The sequence below is a fragment of the Anopheles funestus genome, chromosome 3RL, assembly GCF_943734845.2.
Source record: "Anopheles funestus chromosome 3RL, idAnoFuneDA-416_04, whole genome shotgun sequence".
NCBI classification, from domain to species: Eukaryota; Metazoa; Arthropoda; class Insecta; order Diptera; family Culicidae; genus Anopheles; species Anopheles funestus.
The window spans coordinates 18,111,803-18,127,119 of record NC_064599.1 but is presented as its reverse complement, the minus strand read 5'-3'; the positions used below and the strand labels follow the sequence as shown (position 1 = coordinate 18,127,119).

Sequence of the window (15,317 nt, the reverse complement as noted above, 5' to 3'; positions counted from 1 at the left end):
CATCATGATGGAAACTACACATTGTTCTGCAAAAAAATAACAAAGAAAATGCTTACCAGTTCATCTTTCTTTCGGATACCGGTAAAGCATGTAATCACGCCACGCATGCAGTAGTTGTAAATGGGACGATTGTTCCACACTAATCCTTCACTAAATCTTACAGCCTGCTGTAAGGCCGGTGGTCCAAGAATTCTGTAACGAAAAAAAAAATGAAATAAAACACAAGCAATTAGTACACCACATTGACAGAGATAACACAAGAGATGTAATAAACAATATAAAGAAAGAAAAAAAATCAAACAACAAAACAGAGAACGCAAAGAGGATACATTGCAAGGAGAATGTCCTTTTTTTCTAACACAAAAAACTATCCTCCAATTTTCACAACTATTCACAAACTCAACAGGACACACTATCATCGAACTTTTCTCCCGCAACGACGACCTGCTTTGAAATCAGAGCAACACTCTCAGTACCTCACCACATCCCGGACACGGTCCAGGGCTTTCATCCTTTCGGTACTAGCCCACAAGAAAACCCCAAATTGGTGCAAACTTTTCAGCACAAGCATCTTCATTAAAATCAAATATTAGTACAACTTTTTCATTCTCGATCCTTGAGGTTTGTCTTTGTTTCGTTCTATTTTTCTTTCTCCTTTGCGTCACACTCCACCTTTCCACGCTTTCCAAGTTCCCTTCTGTCCCAATGTGTGTCCCGATCTTCGACATACCCCCGTGTTCTTCTCTACAAACAATGTCCATCTTCTCTGGTAAGATTGTACGATACGATTTACCACCGACCCCCGCGGGCAAACCAATATAGAGCAAACGGATTCCGGCAGCGGGAGCGCTTGTCTTGCAAAAATAACACTCTCACACACACAAAACTATATCCGAACTCCACTCTTCAAGGCATCATTGTCTTTAAACCAGAATGGAAAAGACGACATAGCAGCTTGTTACCTTTTTGCTCCTAGGGGCAACAAAAAAAGGAAATTCGTTTGTAAGCAGAAATAATATTTTTTATTTTGCTTGTTCGAATTTGAACCAATGAAAAGTGCTTTCAGAAATAGGACATACTAACTGAGAAAAGATAATTAATCAGCGCAGACATTAAGTACATTCACACAGGTAAGCAAAAGGAGGAAAAAAACTAAAACAAGAAATAAAAAATATGTTTTGTTACACGTTTTCAACCGGATACAAACATTCATCACAAAAGAATAAAAACTTGAGATAAGAAATGTAAAAAAAAGCAGACTCCTAGCTAGTACGGTTTCCTCTTAGGTGGATAACACGGTACCGGGAATGCTTTGTGGCTATCACCTTCGCAAAAATAGTTTGTCTTCTTCACAGTCCCCCAAAGACGCGCCCAGAGTCCATCCTCCGTCGACATGATCGTTTGTCCGGATGCTCGGCCTCACAAACCTGGCCAGTGAAGAGACGATGTGCAAAAGGCACTAATGAGCTGCGGTAAAAAAAACGGCAACTTTCTTGCGGTAAAACCGCTAGAAAAAGAAGACAGTTTTGTTGGGAAAATTGAAAAAGAAGAAGTAGAGCAAAAAAAAACGAAATGCGAAAACCTGCTGCAAGGGTGAGCAGGATAATTAAAAAACTATGATGATTCACCAGAGCATCATCAGTCTCTTTAGCACCGGGCACCAACCCGTAGTTGCCCGGAGCCCACAACGACAAGGTAGGAAGGGTCGTGAAACTATCGCTTCATTGTCATTATTTCACTCAGCACATTTTCACAACTCTTGCACATCAATTCCCTAGCCGACATGGGGGGCCAGTATGGGGTGGAAGCAACAAAAAAAACTTGTAGAATGGTGCTGAAAACGCACGCTGCTGCCTAGGATCACCAAAGGTGGGACAGCAAATTGAAGAATCTACAGAAAGGAGGGGTCTTAGGTCAAGAAAGGATACTTCATCGAGCGGAACCGTAAGCATTGGAAGAAAATGGGTTGGAAAATTGTTTTCTTTTACAATTTTTCTTCTCTTCGCTATGTTCGTCGATACATTGTATGAGATGAACACGGATATATCGGCCATCCATAGCAAGAAAGCAAAACACCCAATAGCCTATGGGAAAATCGATTCATTGGAAAAGCGGCCTTTTGTTTAAAAAAGCAAAAGTGCGGTGGCAGGTGGTTTAGGAAGCAACTTCCAATTGCCCTTGTGTCTTCATGTTGGGCACACCATGCCCACACATACACTCTGTTCTCCAAAAAAAAAACCGATTGATCTTCACTGTCGATCGAGTTCGGATGAAGGAAGTACGGATAATAGAAATGCTGCATCTCAACTCGATACGTGTGGTCAACCTGTTCCAAGGTATCGCCGTCGTATCGTGCAGCGAACCTACATATGCTAGATTTTTTTTCCTCCCTATTTTCCGTATCGAGCACAGCTCAACACCTTCTCCAATATTGTATGGCCAAGGACTTGACTACTAGGCTGATGGATCTACCTTAAAAGAGTTTAAATTTCAATGCACAGCAAACCCCCGGATTCTCTGCAGCCATGTGGGTTGGCAAACACATGGAACCGTAAGCTCTATAGCCCCGTGGAAACAAAGCATCTTTAAGCCTTCCTGTTCACGTCCTACAAAACCATCTTCATATCCGAATCCCAAAACCAAACCGCTCTCTGTGGACGAGGAAATGTCTGTGGTTTTTAGCCTGCCGGACGCAGGCAACTATGTTGGAGAGATTGTGTTTTTTTTTTATTTCTATCCCCACTTAAGTCTCTATCAATTTTTACTACCATGAAAATGCTTGTGCTTTCAGGTTTAGAGAATCAGCAGGAAAAAAATTGCAAATAAAGAATCCAGTTTCGTTCTGGTCCGACCGAAAACCGACGACTTCACAGTTTGTGGTTTGTGATGAAGTCTTGACGGCTCATTTAAAAACGTCAGCAGAAAGGAGCAGCAGTAAGCAGAAGGTACTACCGCTCGATGGGAGCGGTTTGACTTTGAAAGGTTTCGCTTTTAACCCACCACCCCCGTCAGAACCCGGATGTTGCAGCATGGTAACCGATTTTCAAAACAACCATTCCAAGCTTTCGTTATAGACGAGCGTGGCAAGCTTCGACAGATGTCTTAGGGTAGGGTTTGTGTTGGAGAATCTTGCTTCCTTCATCGTGGGGAAGAACTTAACAATATCTATGCAATCCTCTCAACCAGAACTGACCAGAGTTAAAACTGGAATAATTGGTCCGACAGACGGTAAGCATGGTAAGCATGCTTCGATTATTTCTTTCCAAGGACTTGCATTGTCTTGATCGCTTTAAAGATGGCCATTATCTCAATTTTCTTTCAAGATTAGCTCTCGATGCAGAAAATTGCGGCAACTATCCCATTAGAAGTCGGGCTGCATTGTGCAATGGGGTTCCAATTTTCCGCACTAAGATATCGTTGAAGTGAGTTGTGCATAACAACTTTCATATCCATTGCATAAGGAAACTCAAGCGTGGAGTATAGAAAAACAATCTTCTACCTAACCTATTCACAACTCTGTCATTTATGGGACACTATAAAGTTAATTGTTTATCTGTACAAAACGTTTGAAGGGTTGGGTTTAAAAGCTATCACTATTGCGACAAAATGCACAGCCAGGCACTAAAGACAGACACACACCCAAAGTACTAGAATATATATGGGTGCCATCGTTTCGATTGGAGCCCAGAAAAATCGAAAAGCTGTACGGGGTTTGATGGTAAGTTCAGCTATAACTGTACCAGCCAGAACGCAAAAGTGGTTTGTGGTAAAGATCCCGTACTACTTGTAAGGATTTGGTTAACGTTTATGGCATCGTACCGCGGATGCTCTCGGAACAAACCCACACACACACAAAAAGTGCCCTTCCAATCGACCGATACATGTAATACCTCTCGCGCAACTGGCAAAGTTCGCGAGTGTATGAGGTTAGCCGAAATTGATATTGTTATTTTATAGCTTTTATTGGTGACGTGAGTATCATAATGATGCCACATCGTGTCACTGGTACACACGCACAGAGATAGTTGTCTATATTGATATCGAAAGGTTAGTCTTATGTTCGTCGAGGTTACCAATATTTTTTGGTGCTGTGGAGTATCTGAAAACCACAAACCTTTTGAGCAATGTAACTTTACTATCTTTCCATGATTCGTACTGATCTTCGTAACGATCATACTTAAACCATACTTCATAAAACGCTTCAGTCTATTGTATTCAGCTGCGTACTACTTTGTAAGTTATGTTTATCCCCAGTGAGCTCCCAACCCAACTTTAATGAACTTTAACCCAAGAAGTTAAAACTCTTTTTCTGACTTTAGTATATAATTGATATTAAATTTTTTAGGTAAAAAAATCCTCAATGCATTTATAGAGAAATGTAAATATTTTCTCAATATATAACAAGTGACAGTGATTCATACCAGTATACGAATATCTGTGTTAAAATGCAACACGTGTATGGGTAAACAATAGGCACGTGTAAATCAAATCTGTTCAGATATACCGCAGCTATAAATTTCACTCTGCGGTTTTAAACTTCGGCACATAAAACTCGATTATGAATTTTCAACTTTACTAAACTAAAACGAAAATAAAGAAAGTGTAAGTAAACAATAGAGAGAAGTCAATAAAATTCGTTTTCGTAAGATACACAAACAAAGAATAAAAAAACACAAAATCACACAAAAAACATCTGTGGATCCTATGACAACTCACGGAGCTCGAAAATCGCTAAACATAGCCCGGTGTCGTGAACCTCAGCCTGCCTGCTGAACCTGCTTCAAAAATTAGCATTATTTCCCCATAAAACTTAGCACAAATTCATCAAAACCCATAAAACTAGAATGGAAAGCCATGAGTGCGCCACCATCAGCATTTATAGCGTCCAATAAATTGGTAAACCCCATTTTCCTCCATTGCTTAAGCCTTTTCTGCACCGATCATTCTCTATATCCTGCCATCATGTTTAGCGTGCGTGGGCTAGAGTGTAAGAGGAACCGTCCTTCTTCCTGCTGGTTTATTTTATGAACGATTTCATGCTACATAAAATCTAATGCCCGACTTCCATGACATATTTTCGCTGATACGATTATGATCGGCATCCTCCGGTGAAGCAGTGCGCGTCTCACCGCCGTTCCGGCCAATATGGAGCAGCTGGGTAAAGGAAAAGCTTTTCCATTGATAATTTAGTTTAGAACGATCCTCCCCAGCACCACTCGACTGTACCACTGTATCAACCGTTTTAGACGGACGATGATTCACATTTGTTATGCAGCAAACCCCCAATATTCATACTTTCCCATTCCATGTCCAGAGAGCGTGCTAACACACACAAAAAAGAATGAACCGGACGTAAATGAAAATAGCAGGAAATGTATACTACAACGCAGAGGAATGGTAATATCGGTGTCGATCAGAGTAGACTCACCAAGCGCACTAATATAAACTACATCCTTTAGCTTTTTACACTCGGAAAACTCCCGGGTTAGTGTAGTACAAGTATACCCTTCTTGTGTTCCCTTTTTCTCTTTCTCCCGTCCCCATACCCGTGAAACAACTCTTCAGTGAAGCGAAGCGATGTGTACACACACTAAATATTTATTGCCGGACTATATTAAATTTTACCCATTTTTCATACATCCATCGATTCGATTTCATCGACGTGCGTCGTGTCCTTTGCGTTTCCCCAGGCGAGAAATAGATCGTTACAAAATCCGATTTTATCGTTTTCGACAAATTGAATCTTCATTCAATGAAGTGGAAAAAGCTAAGTGGAAAACGGGTTGTTACGAATCACTTCCCGTATCGACTATGCGTAATTGACAACATCCGGTGGAGAGGATTCGGTGTTTCTATATTCCATACGAAACAAATGAAACTGCACTGTTTCGATGGTGTGTTTGCATAGTTTCGTCTCATTTATCGTTTGCTAGTAATCGGACATTGAAAATAAAGTCTAGTGTGTAGTGCATGAACACAGTATTTTGGTTCGGGATTTTTTTTTCACAAAAAAGTGCATTATTTGAAAGTAGTATGTAATTGGCATTTCATTTTTATTCTCTTTTTCTGTTTGGGAGATGGTAGTACTTTTTTCTTTCGTTTTTAATTTTTACAAAAACGCCTGAAGTTATGCAATATGGAAATCAAACTATATCTTTTTGCTAATGAGTTTCGATACTAACATATGAGAATTTTGCTTTAATTTCAAACATACAAAGCACTAAAATCCGTAAATTTTATTATAAGTGGCACACAAAGGAAAAAGGAAACACCACAAAGACAATCGAAAAATGGAATTTGTTCTACATTAAATAAAGCATTATAAAAAAGTTAAGGCAAACCATGAAACAAACACCAATAAAAAGGTAGTTAACTGTGATCTTAACTCAACAACTTTCGCATAAAATACTTACACTCGTGCATTAATGTTTGAAATGCACATTCATCTTAAGAGCAAAAGCGTAACCATCAAAATTGGAAGTGTATTTTTCACGACAGCATAAATTAAAAACATATCCTGGAAACGATACCAACCAATTCGACAGGTTTTCCTACAACATTTCACCCGGAATCATCAAGACATCACAATCTTCTTTCCCCACCCCAAAGAGATGGTATCGCTAAATGTGATGTTCACCCGTCCCAACCCGTCACATCCCGTCACGTCATTTGCCACGGTAATAACAGTTAAGAAATACGACCTTCTCCGGTCTCTGGTAGCTTTAATAAACCCGTTAAAGATCCGCGTGTGCACGCGCCCCTAATGCGGCCGCGATTGCATATCGATACCAAGCGTCTTGTGCTTGCCGCCCTTCTGCCCCCAAAATCTTACCTTTGCTTGGCCTTATAGATCGCATCGTAAACTGGGCCTTGGAAGTCGTTCAGCACGAACACGGTACTGATGCTGTCGTCGTCCCCGATGTACTCGGCACCGGTGTCGGAAGTCACGATCGGTAGTTTGAGGCTTTGGGCCGCTGCCAGCGTTGCCGCATCCTGTGCAACCGGACCCACCAGACAGATCCGAGTCATTTCCGGCGTTGATGGTGACGTAGATACCGACATTACTGCTGGAAAGGGGAGAAAGCGAAAACAGAAAGCTGGCGTTAGAACGGGAACAGGGTGAATTCGGTTAACGATTGTGAAAATGGCAGTTAATGTGTTGTCGGGCACACTGTTGCCAAGATAAGGGAACAGTGTTCTCCATCCGTCAGAAAGTTCGTGTCACTCGATGGGAGACAGGGTTCGGGTTAGGTCGTTACCTCTTCTCCATTGTCGCAAGGCTAGTGACATTCATCGAACCACCGAGCTTCGCAGGAAGCCCAGGCAAATACATAAAAATGACGCAAGTGCAAACGAGCCGAAATGCCAAAGACCTCATTAATTACGATCGTTTCGGTGCGTCGAAGCACGGCTTAAAGCTTTTCATTTCCGTTGCCTCCTTTTAGCTGGCACATGGCTGCTTCTTCCAAGCGGATGGTGAGCTTCCCCCCGCCACATCAACCTCATCATTCATATTCTTCATTGGGCTCGGAAAGAGCGCCTGAGTATGCTGGATGTAGAGACACATTACTTTATCACAAAAGCGCAACACTGTAACCAACCGAAAAGCTGTACGGAAATTTGCTTGACGCGGGAAGTGATTTTTGTCTTTCTTTTACCAAAAAAAATCCTTTCTCTTTATTGCGGTACAGAAAGACAGATGATTGATAGCCGTACAACCATGGGTATCAGTTTTTTGAACATCAAAAGAAAAGGACAATTTACATTCTTTGTCTACAGGAAAAGGTGGGAAAATGTTGGGTTACATTTTTAATGCACCTTTTTTCAGCACTGCATTAAAACTTTATTTTAATTACTTCTATGTTGGCGTTTTACCATACATTTAAATGAAATTTGAAAGGAGTTTGTCTTAATGTCTAAAAAAAATCATGTTATGTCCTAATAAAGGACATGATAAAAAAGTTCAACATTAATACTAATACTACCAACCGTTTTAAGCGTTTTTCGTTGGTGGTTAATTTTTACACAATTTCGTAGATTTGGAGTATATTTTATTGTTTATTGGAGATCGTACTATAGAATATATATGTAAAACTCATGTATCAACTACTTTATGATTGTTTAACGCCAAAAACTAATGTCATGAAAACGAAGCGTTCCAGTCAAAATGACTGGTCCGGTAGTTCTAGTGTTGAAAGTAGCGAACCATATATTTTGACTGACCCTTCATATCAAATTATTATTTAATTATAATTAATTTAATTATTATATTAATTTTATCCTTTTAATCAAATTATTTATTTGTTTTATTCTACTTTAATTCATGCATAGTTTTTACAAATTTAGTCTAAACTTCTCCAATATATCTTCTGCTTGGTCTGCTTAAGGTCGAGCACGTCGCGAAAATATGGTCAGGTCTCCAATTAGTTTCCAGGAAACTCGGTCTAAAGCAGAAGTCCTCCATCCACGGCCGCATCCGATCTCCGACATGTTCGAGTCCACCTGATCCAGCCAACGAGCTCGCCTTCATGGTGGGGCAAGAGTCCGGCATTCTCATCACGTGCCCCAGCCATCGTATCCTTCTAACTTTGACAACCGTCAGAATATCAGCTAGCTCGTGGTTCACTTTCCTTCTCCATACGTCCTGCTCGCGCACACCGACAAAGATAGTTCTTAGCATCCGCCATTCAAAAATGGCGAGTGCATTCCAGCCATTTTTGTTCATTTCTCCAACATAAATTGAGTTACATTTCAACTCTTAACAACATAAAAACACCCACTATTTCTAGCGTTAAAGCGAAAACGATGAAACACACATTATCCATTCCGCACACAATAAATGCTGCACTTAAACTTTACCCATATATGTAAAGTAAAATGGCAGTACTTAATTAATGTACAATGTTCCACTTGTTTCAAGCGAGCAGCCTTCGTGCCTCCTTCATAAAACATCAAACGGGATAATTTAGATTCAGTTAACAGGCGACTCTGACTGCAACAACCATCTGCCATATCGATTATGTAGTAGCGCACCAATGTCACTTCATTTTATTTGCAGTTCAATAGACGGTAATATCGTTTGGATTGCCACCCACTACAGTACTGAAACCGAATAAACACCCACCTATCCATACACAGACACATGGTTGCTGGTTTTGGTTGCATTCGCACGAAACAGGTTACACATTACGTGACTCAAATGTAATTCAATAAATTAATTAGCTTGTTGAAAACAGGCACGTGCTAACGCGGCAAACGTGCTGCACAAAATCGTGCTGGTGTGCATTTAATCGTTTACTATACATATTTTATCGGGCAGTACTTCACCAAAAAACAAAAAAAAAGGATTCACAGATCATAAGCTTTCACGGTAAATGCTATATACGTTTTTTTATTTAAAGTCCGACAATAACGTAGGTGTAAACTTTATTTCAACACATTAAACACCGGGCGTAAATAATCCTTTGAAATGAAATATTCATATTAAACCAAATATTTATTTAAAATTTACATTGCATACTTTACGGCTGAATTGAAATATTCACAATAAAAATAATTTGCGTGGAAACGGTTTATTTTGATGTTGATAAAAATAACATGATAACAAAGAATAGCAAACATTTCACACCGGAAAAATCCAATATCACCCTCAATCATTACTAAATTCCCTCTTATGTATTATTGAATAAGCTTTTAGAGCTCGATCATCTAAATTCGAGAGATAAAAATCCCAACAACATATTTTTTCTGTCAGATTTCGGACAACAGAACAACGACTCGGAACGACAAAGCAATTCTATCAAAATCAATCTTATCCACCCAGCCCGATAGCACGAAGTTCGATCAGTCGGATCCCCAGGAAAAACCAATACGCGCGCTGCGTCAAATGAACCCACTTTTAATCTTCTTCTGCTCACCTAATAAATTGATTTCGCTAACAAACGGGCCAGTTTTACTGGAAGCAATTTTCCAACCAACCAATCAGAAGGGATACCGCACGCCGGAACACAAACGGCTACCACAGGGTCAACCGATAACAGGCCAACGATAACAGCTTGCCCGGGAACCCAAAAGATGATGTAACGCATTTTCACCGCTTGCAAACCGACAGGAACCGGGTACGAGGCTTCAAAATTTCACGATTCGACAGACCAGCATCCTTCAACACAGCCTGATTGTAGGAAAATTTCTGGTTTAAGCCAACGGATGATGTTTTGTGGAAAACAGATTCGCACACCTTTCGCCATACTTTTCCGAGAATCCGTGGCCGGGGCTTTCGCTTCCGGTGTGTTCTGGTTACCCAGAGGGACAAGCAGTGGGCACGGCAACAGCATCATTTTCCCAGACGCAACACATCATCCTACGCGGCCGGGCATAGTGGTAGCGGATGATTAGGGCCGCATTCAATTAATTCGATTTTGATCTAAATCCGATTACACAAATTGTGCGTTCAATCAACAACACCATCTCGTGACCATGGAGCTTTCATCCATTTCAGGGTTGGTAGCCGACATAGCAGGGATAACACAAGCACATAATTGGGACTTACGGGGCTAGGCAGGCAACGGCGGCTTTTACTCAGTAATAAAGTCAGCACCATCAGTCACGATACTTAAGCTTCAACACGAAACAGGCGTCTTCTATCGGCCGAATATATTTAGCGTGTGTATCGCTTAAAACTTCCTTCCGAGTGCTTTCGCTACAGTGGTAACCATTAACCTACCTGGCCAAACGGCTCGTTCGAAATGAAATTCACACCGGATTAAAATGTTAAACAATCACCAAATCCTTTATAGGGCAAACTGTCGCGGTATCTATTACTGGACGCAAATGTAAATGTGGATCGAAGGCCGAAGGGAATTTTAATCCGAAATTTGAAATATTGTACCGCGAGCTTTTGCACAATCGCCAATTTTTATAGCATTTTCCATTTTATGGGTAGTTTTATGAAACATACTTAAGTATAACTTATTAAAAAATATAATATACTCAACAAAAATGTATTTATGCACGCATCAAAACTTCTACATAATGCAGACCATTCTTAACAATTTAACACTGTTGGTAGGTAGCAAAAAAAAATTCATATTTAATAACGAGCCCTCACAGAAAGCTGTGATCCTTTTTTGCCAGCAGCATTGATGAAAAAAGGGTCTCGGGAAATGGACCAAACAAATTGCACACACATAAATTCTACATCAATCTAAACAATCGAAAAAAAAAGTTGTGATCATGGTTTGGTAGCATATATGTTGAAGGTCGAAAAAAAAATTCTTAAACAAAAACCAACAAACTGATATACACGAAGAATTGACAACAAAAAACACACAAATAATAAAAAACGATAAAACCCCAAAAACCCTACGCAGGTGGAGTTCCCATGCAAATACAAAAAAAAACATTGAATTTAGATGAAAAAAGGACCCAGAGGAGGTTCCTTTGTTCTGTACGGTAAGTAAATTAAAATTTATAAATACTACAATACACCCTGCTTGGGGCACATCCTGTGAGGTTATGCTTATGGGATTGCTCAAGGGTCCGTTTTTGTGGGGTGGAAAAAAAACACATGTACTACAAACAAAAACACCGTTTGATAGACATGGGTTAGAACGAATAAAAAAAAACACATCCTTCATCAAAATGGAAAGAAACACAACATTCGTTCAGTAACGCTCAGAAATGTATCACCAAGTAAATACAAAACAAAATATTGATCGTTCACTTGAGACGAGGTAAGGATGAAAGGTCAGACTTTTACTTCTCCAACAACTTCTGAGCTCCTTTTAGGTTAGGTGTCTGAGACACCAATAATCGTCAGAAGAAAACAGATGATAAAAGCAGAAACAAAAAGAGGGGCAAAAATGAGCAATAGCCTGTGAAAAAATCAGTCTCACCGGCGAACTTCACGATGCGTAATTAATTGAGCTATTACATTATGATTTATGATAGAATCTATAGATTTCTGCCATTTCACCTAGACCACCAACTCCCCCGGATACCAGTATTATCGGTATATGATGTGCCTAGAATCAGCACCGAGCTTAGAAGAGGAAAGGCGAGAAATCGTGCACATGAATTTCTTTCCGAAAAAAGGCACACGATTTATTAAGAACGAACCGTACATGATCGAGTTGCTGCAGACAAGAGAGCGTCGAAGATATCTTCTTCGTCCTCACGTCACAAACTCACTGAAACTCCGCCGTTTGACGGATGAGTCCTTTGCAGGATGAACATTGTTTTTATTATTGTACATCCCTGGCTTAGCACCACCTTAACAACACCATCACCTCCACCATGCGCCCCACACGTTCCCTGCGGGCTGGGAAGGATTCGGTTCGGCGAGCACATCCATCCTTCAAGGTACCCCGATTATGTCATAACTCACGGTGATAAAGCGGACAATAATACCCGCATAATTAATACGCGACGCGCCCCAAGTCGATAGAATGATGGGCGCCGAATGCCACCTCCACAAGACAATGGAGCACATCATCATCAACGGTTCAGGTTCGGCTGAAGTGAGGTGCGGTGCGGACAATGACATTTCGGAGGTTTTTCGGTGCCGTAAGCCGATGGAGGTACGCTCCAAGTGGTGGATAAGACCGACCGCTTCATAGACGGTGACTAGCTATCGCGATACGCCCACCGCAGAAAAAACTTTGCGCGGCACATTAGCGCGCCTGGAAGGAAGACATCACATTAACGACGACGTTTGGTGAACGATGGCAGGCATCGATCCTGATCCTGTCTTTCCCCCATTCGAATTTAAGCCCAATCGCTTCACTTTGCGTTCCATTTTGCCACAGCAGGATCGATGAGATTGCTGAATCGAACACAACGCCACATCAATCTTGCACGGACGGAGAGAAAATCTATGTGAAAATTATGCTCTCTAGAGAGGGGAGAAAGAGCAAAGGCCGATAAAGCGGCTGTGATGGAGCAAGGTGGGATGGGCATTTTCTTATCTGCAAAGCTTCCTTCCGATTCTAACCGAAATCTCGTCCCGGATTCTCGTGGATGCTGGTAGCAAAATGAATCCGAGTTTCCCTGTTTTCCATCCACCCCCAAAACATTCTACCAACTCTTTCAAACCGCTCTCCTCTTATCCTTGTGATGTGTGTTATTTACCTTTCCCCAAAGTCGACCTTCGATACGGTGGTCGGGATGGTCCATCTTCTCTATCTACGAATCTGGGATCTTCATCGCCTCACCCAAAACCATCGTCGACCCCTTCGTACACTTCATCTATTATTAAGATCGCCAAAGCTTAGTTTCCCCATAAAACCCTGTCGATACACCGTGCTGGGTTGGGGGCGGAGGTAGAAACCGAACCACCATTTTGTCCATCCCAGCGAGATTGATGATGAGTATTATTAGCCTACGCAGGAAAGCAACCAAATCGACCAGAAAACGAACTTTACTTCAGCTTTTTGTCGAAATTGAATGCGCTTCAGTTAATGAGTTTTAAGCTGCTATGCTTGGCGTCGTTGCGGATCCCTATCAATTAGTGTTACAGATTAACCGGAGACACATTTAAAAGCTAAAAAGTTAAAATAAGGAAAATATTCTTCTTTATCCTTAACAATCAAACTCAAAATATAACAAAGAAAGTTGTTCAACTGGTATTTATGTTAACAGAAGGAAGGAAGATATTTGAAACTTCTTATGATAAATTACACTACGACAGGACGGTGGTTTAGCCTTGGGTTTAATACACTAGAAGTCCTGGTTTCGATAATAATCTGAACCCGGCACTCATCTCACTGAGAACCATAATATTTATTTACAACTTCATAACTCATTTTCTTCAAGGAACTTTCAAACATCTAGAGTTACTCTGAGGTATAATTACGTTCAATTTTTTTTCTCTTGGGTGGCGCAGATAGGACAGCATAGTCTATAAGCTAAATAAAAATATAAAAATCTTTAATGGACGGCAAAATTCCTATTTTTTCCAAAAAAAACGTCTTATTTTTACTCAGGTTCTTAGGGTATAGACGGAAGATAAGAATCTGAATGCTTATAAGCAATGAAAGCAGAGTGAAAATAGAAACAATATTGCATCCAGCCTTGCGCTACCCTTTATCCCTACTTCGGACAAGCACACAGGAAGAACCGTCATGGATTAATCACAAAGCCATATAATATTAAAGATGCAGCTCCACCAGGGGTACGCGCGGGCAAGTTTACGTCCAGCGAATCTTCCTTCGAAATGGAGAGCAAAAGTTCTTGTAAAAAAAACTCATACACAACGCCAATATAATGAAGGTTCTATATTGGGTGAGCTTCTAGAGCAAAAAAAAATCACTGGTCAAGGCGATAGAGGGAAGAAAAGCTCCACCCGCGCGAAGGAAGGAAATTACTGCGCAAAGATTTTCCGTCCCACTTTGCTTATCAGTCGGATAAACAAACATCAATTATTCGCTCCCGTTTGCCTCGGGGGCCAATGGCATACACAAGCTCTTACCCTACTCTGCCGGTTCTTGGACAGTGGAAGTATTAGTTGGAAACATTCCCTGGGTGTTTGGCCGGAAGGATGGCGCAAGGATGCAATTCACGTAGCTGCTGGATGTTATGGTAAACAAGCAACATCCCTCTCTCTCTCTCTTTCTTCACTTCCTTCACGAGATTGGCAAAACAACAATCTCTCGTTTGCCATCCAGCACGGTCAATAGACGGCCACAAAACGTGGCAAGAGATATAAAAACAACTGGACAAAACATCCGTTCCGAAGTTTCCTACCACTAGGCCCGCGCTTCGTGTCCCGGGTTTGTCGGAATTTTGTCCGACACGTTCAAAAATACCAATTTTGGCAGCATTTCACCGATCCGTGGGAAAAGATTTGACCGAAAACCCACAAACCGAAATATCCCTTGGCCGGCCCAATGCTCCCCTAATGCGGACTAGAAAATGGAGAATAAAGCACCGGAAAGCATCTTCCGATCGGTGTTTGAATTTGGTTTACGGGGGGTCTAAAATAGGCACGAACATTTCACACCCATCTTTCCCTGGTTATCCTTCGACCGGGTTTTAGTCACTTGTATTGCTTTGAATTTTAATAACCTAGATGTTATGATGTTGAGCGCTTGAGTATAACACCGAGGCACACCGGATAGCGGAGGCTTATTTGAAAAAAAAATTCTTCTACAAGGACTCAATTCAAAATAGGAGAGAAACAACAGTCCACATGTCATCATGCTTTGCAACTGGAAGGTGTAAATTATGAACTAAATAAAATTCATCAACTAATTCATTATCACTCTGAAACGAGGCACCAAATCTCAAGCAACTTTATATTTGCTCGGGAAGATAAGCGC

At 40.9% G+C, this 15,317-nt stretch overlaps 1 protein-coding gene across 4 annotated transcripts in view; it reads right to left on the bottom strand.

Moving 5' to 3' along the window:
* LOC125768000 (protein ECT2) overlaps nt 1-15,317 on the bottom strand; it is a 69,846-nt gene that overhangs the window by 14,642 nt on the left and 39,887 nt on the right. For 3 of the 4 annotated variants that reach the window (XM_049435081.1, XM_049435079.1, XM_049435082.1), the window contains exons 2-3: nt 6,833-7,067; nt 57-192 (exon numbers count right to left, since the gene is read on the bottom strand). In XM_049435081.1, coding sequence (XP_049291038.1) covers nt 57-192; nt 6,833-7,067 — 371 coding nt within the window. The remainder of the gene's footprint in view (nt 1-56; nt 193-6,832; nt 7,068-15,317) is intronic. The other variant, XM_049435080.1, reaches the window with a different exon arrangement.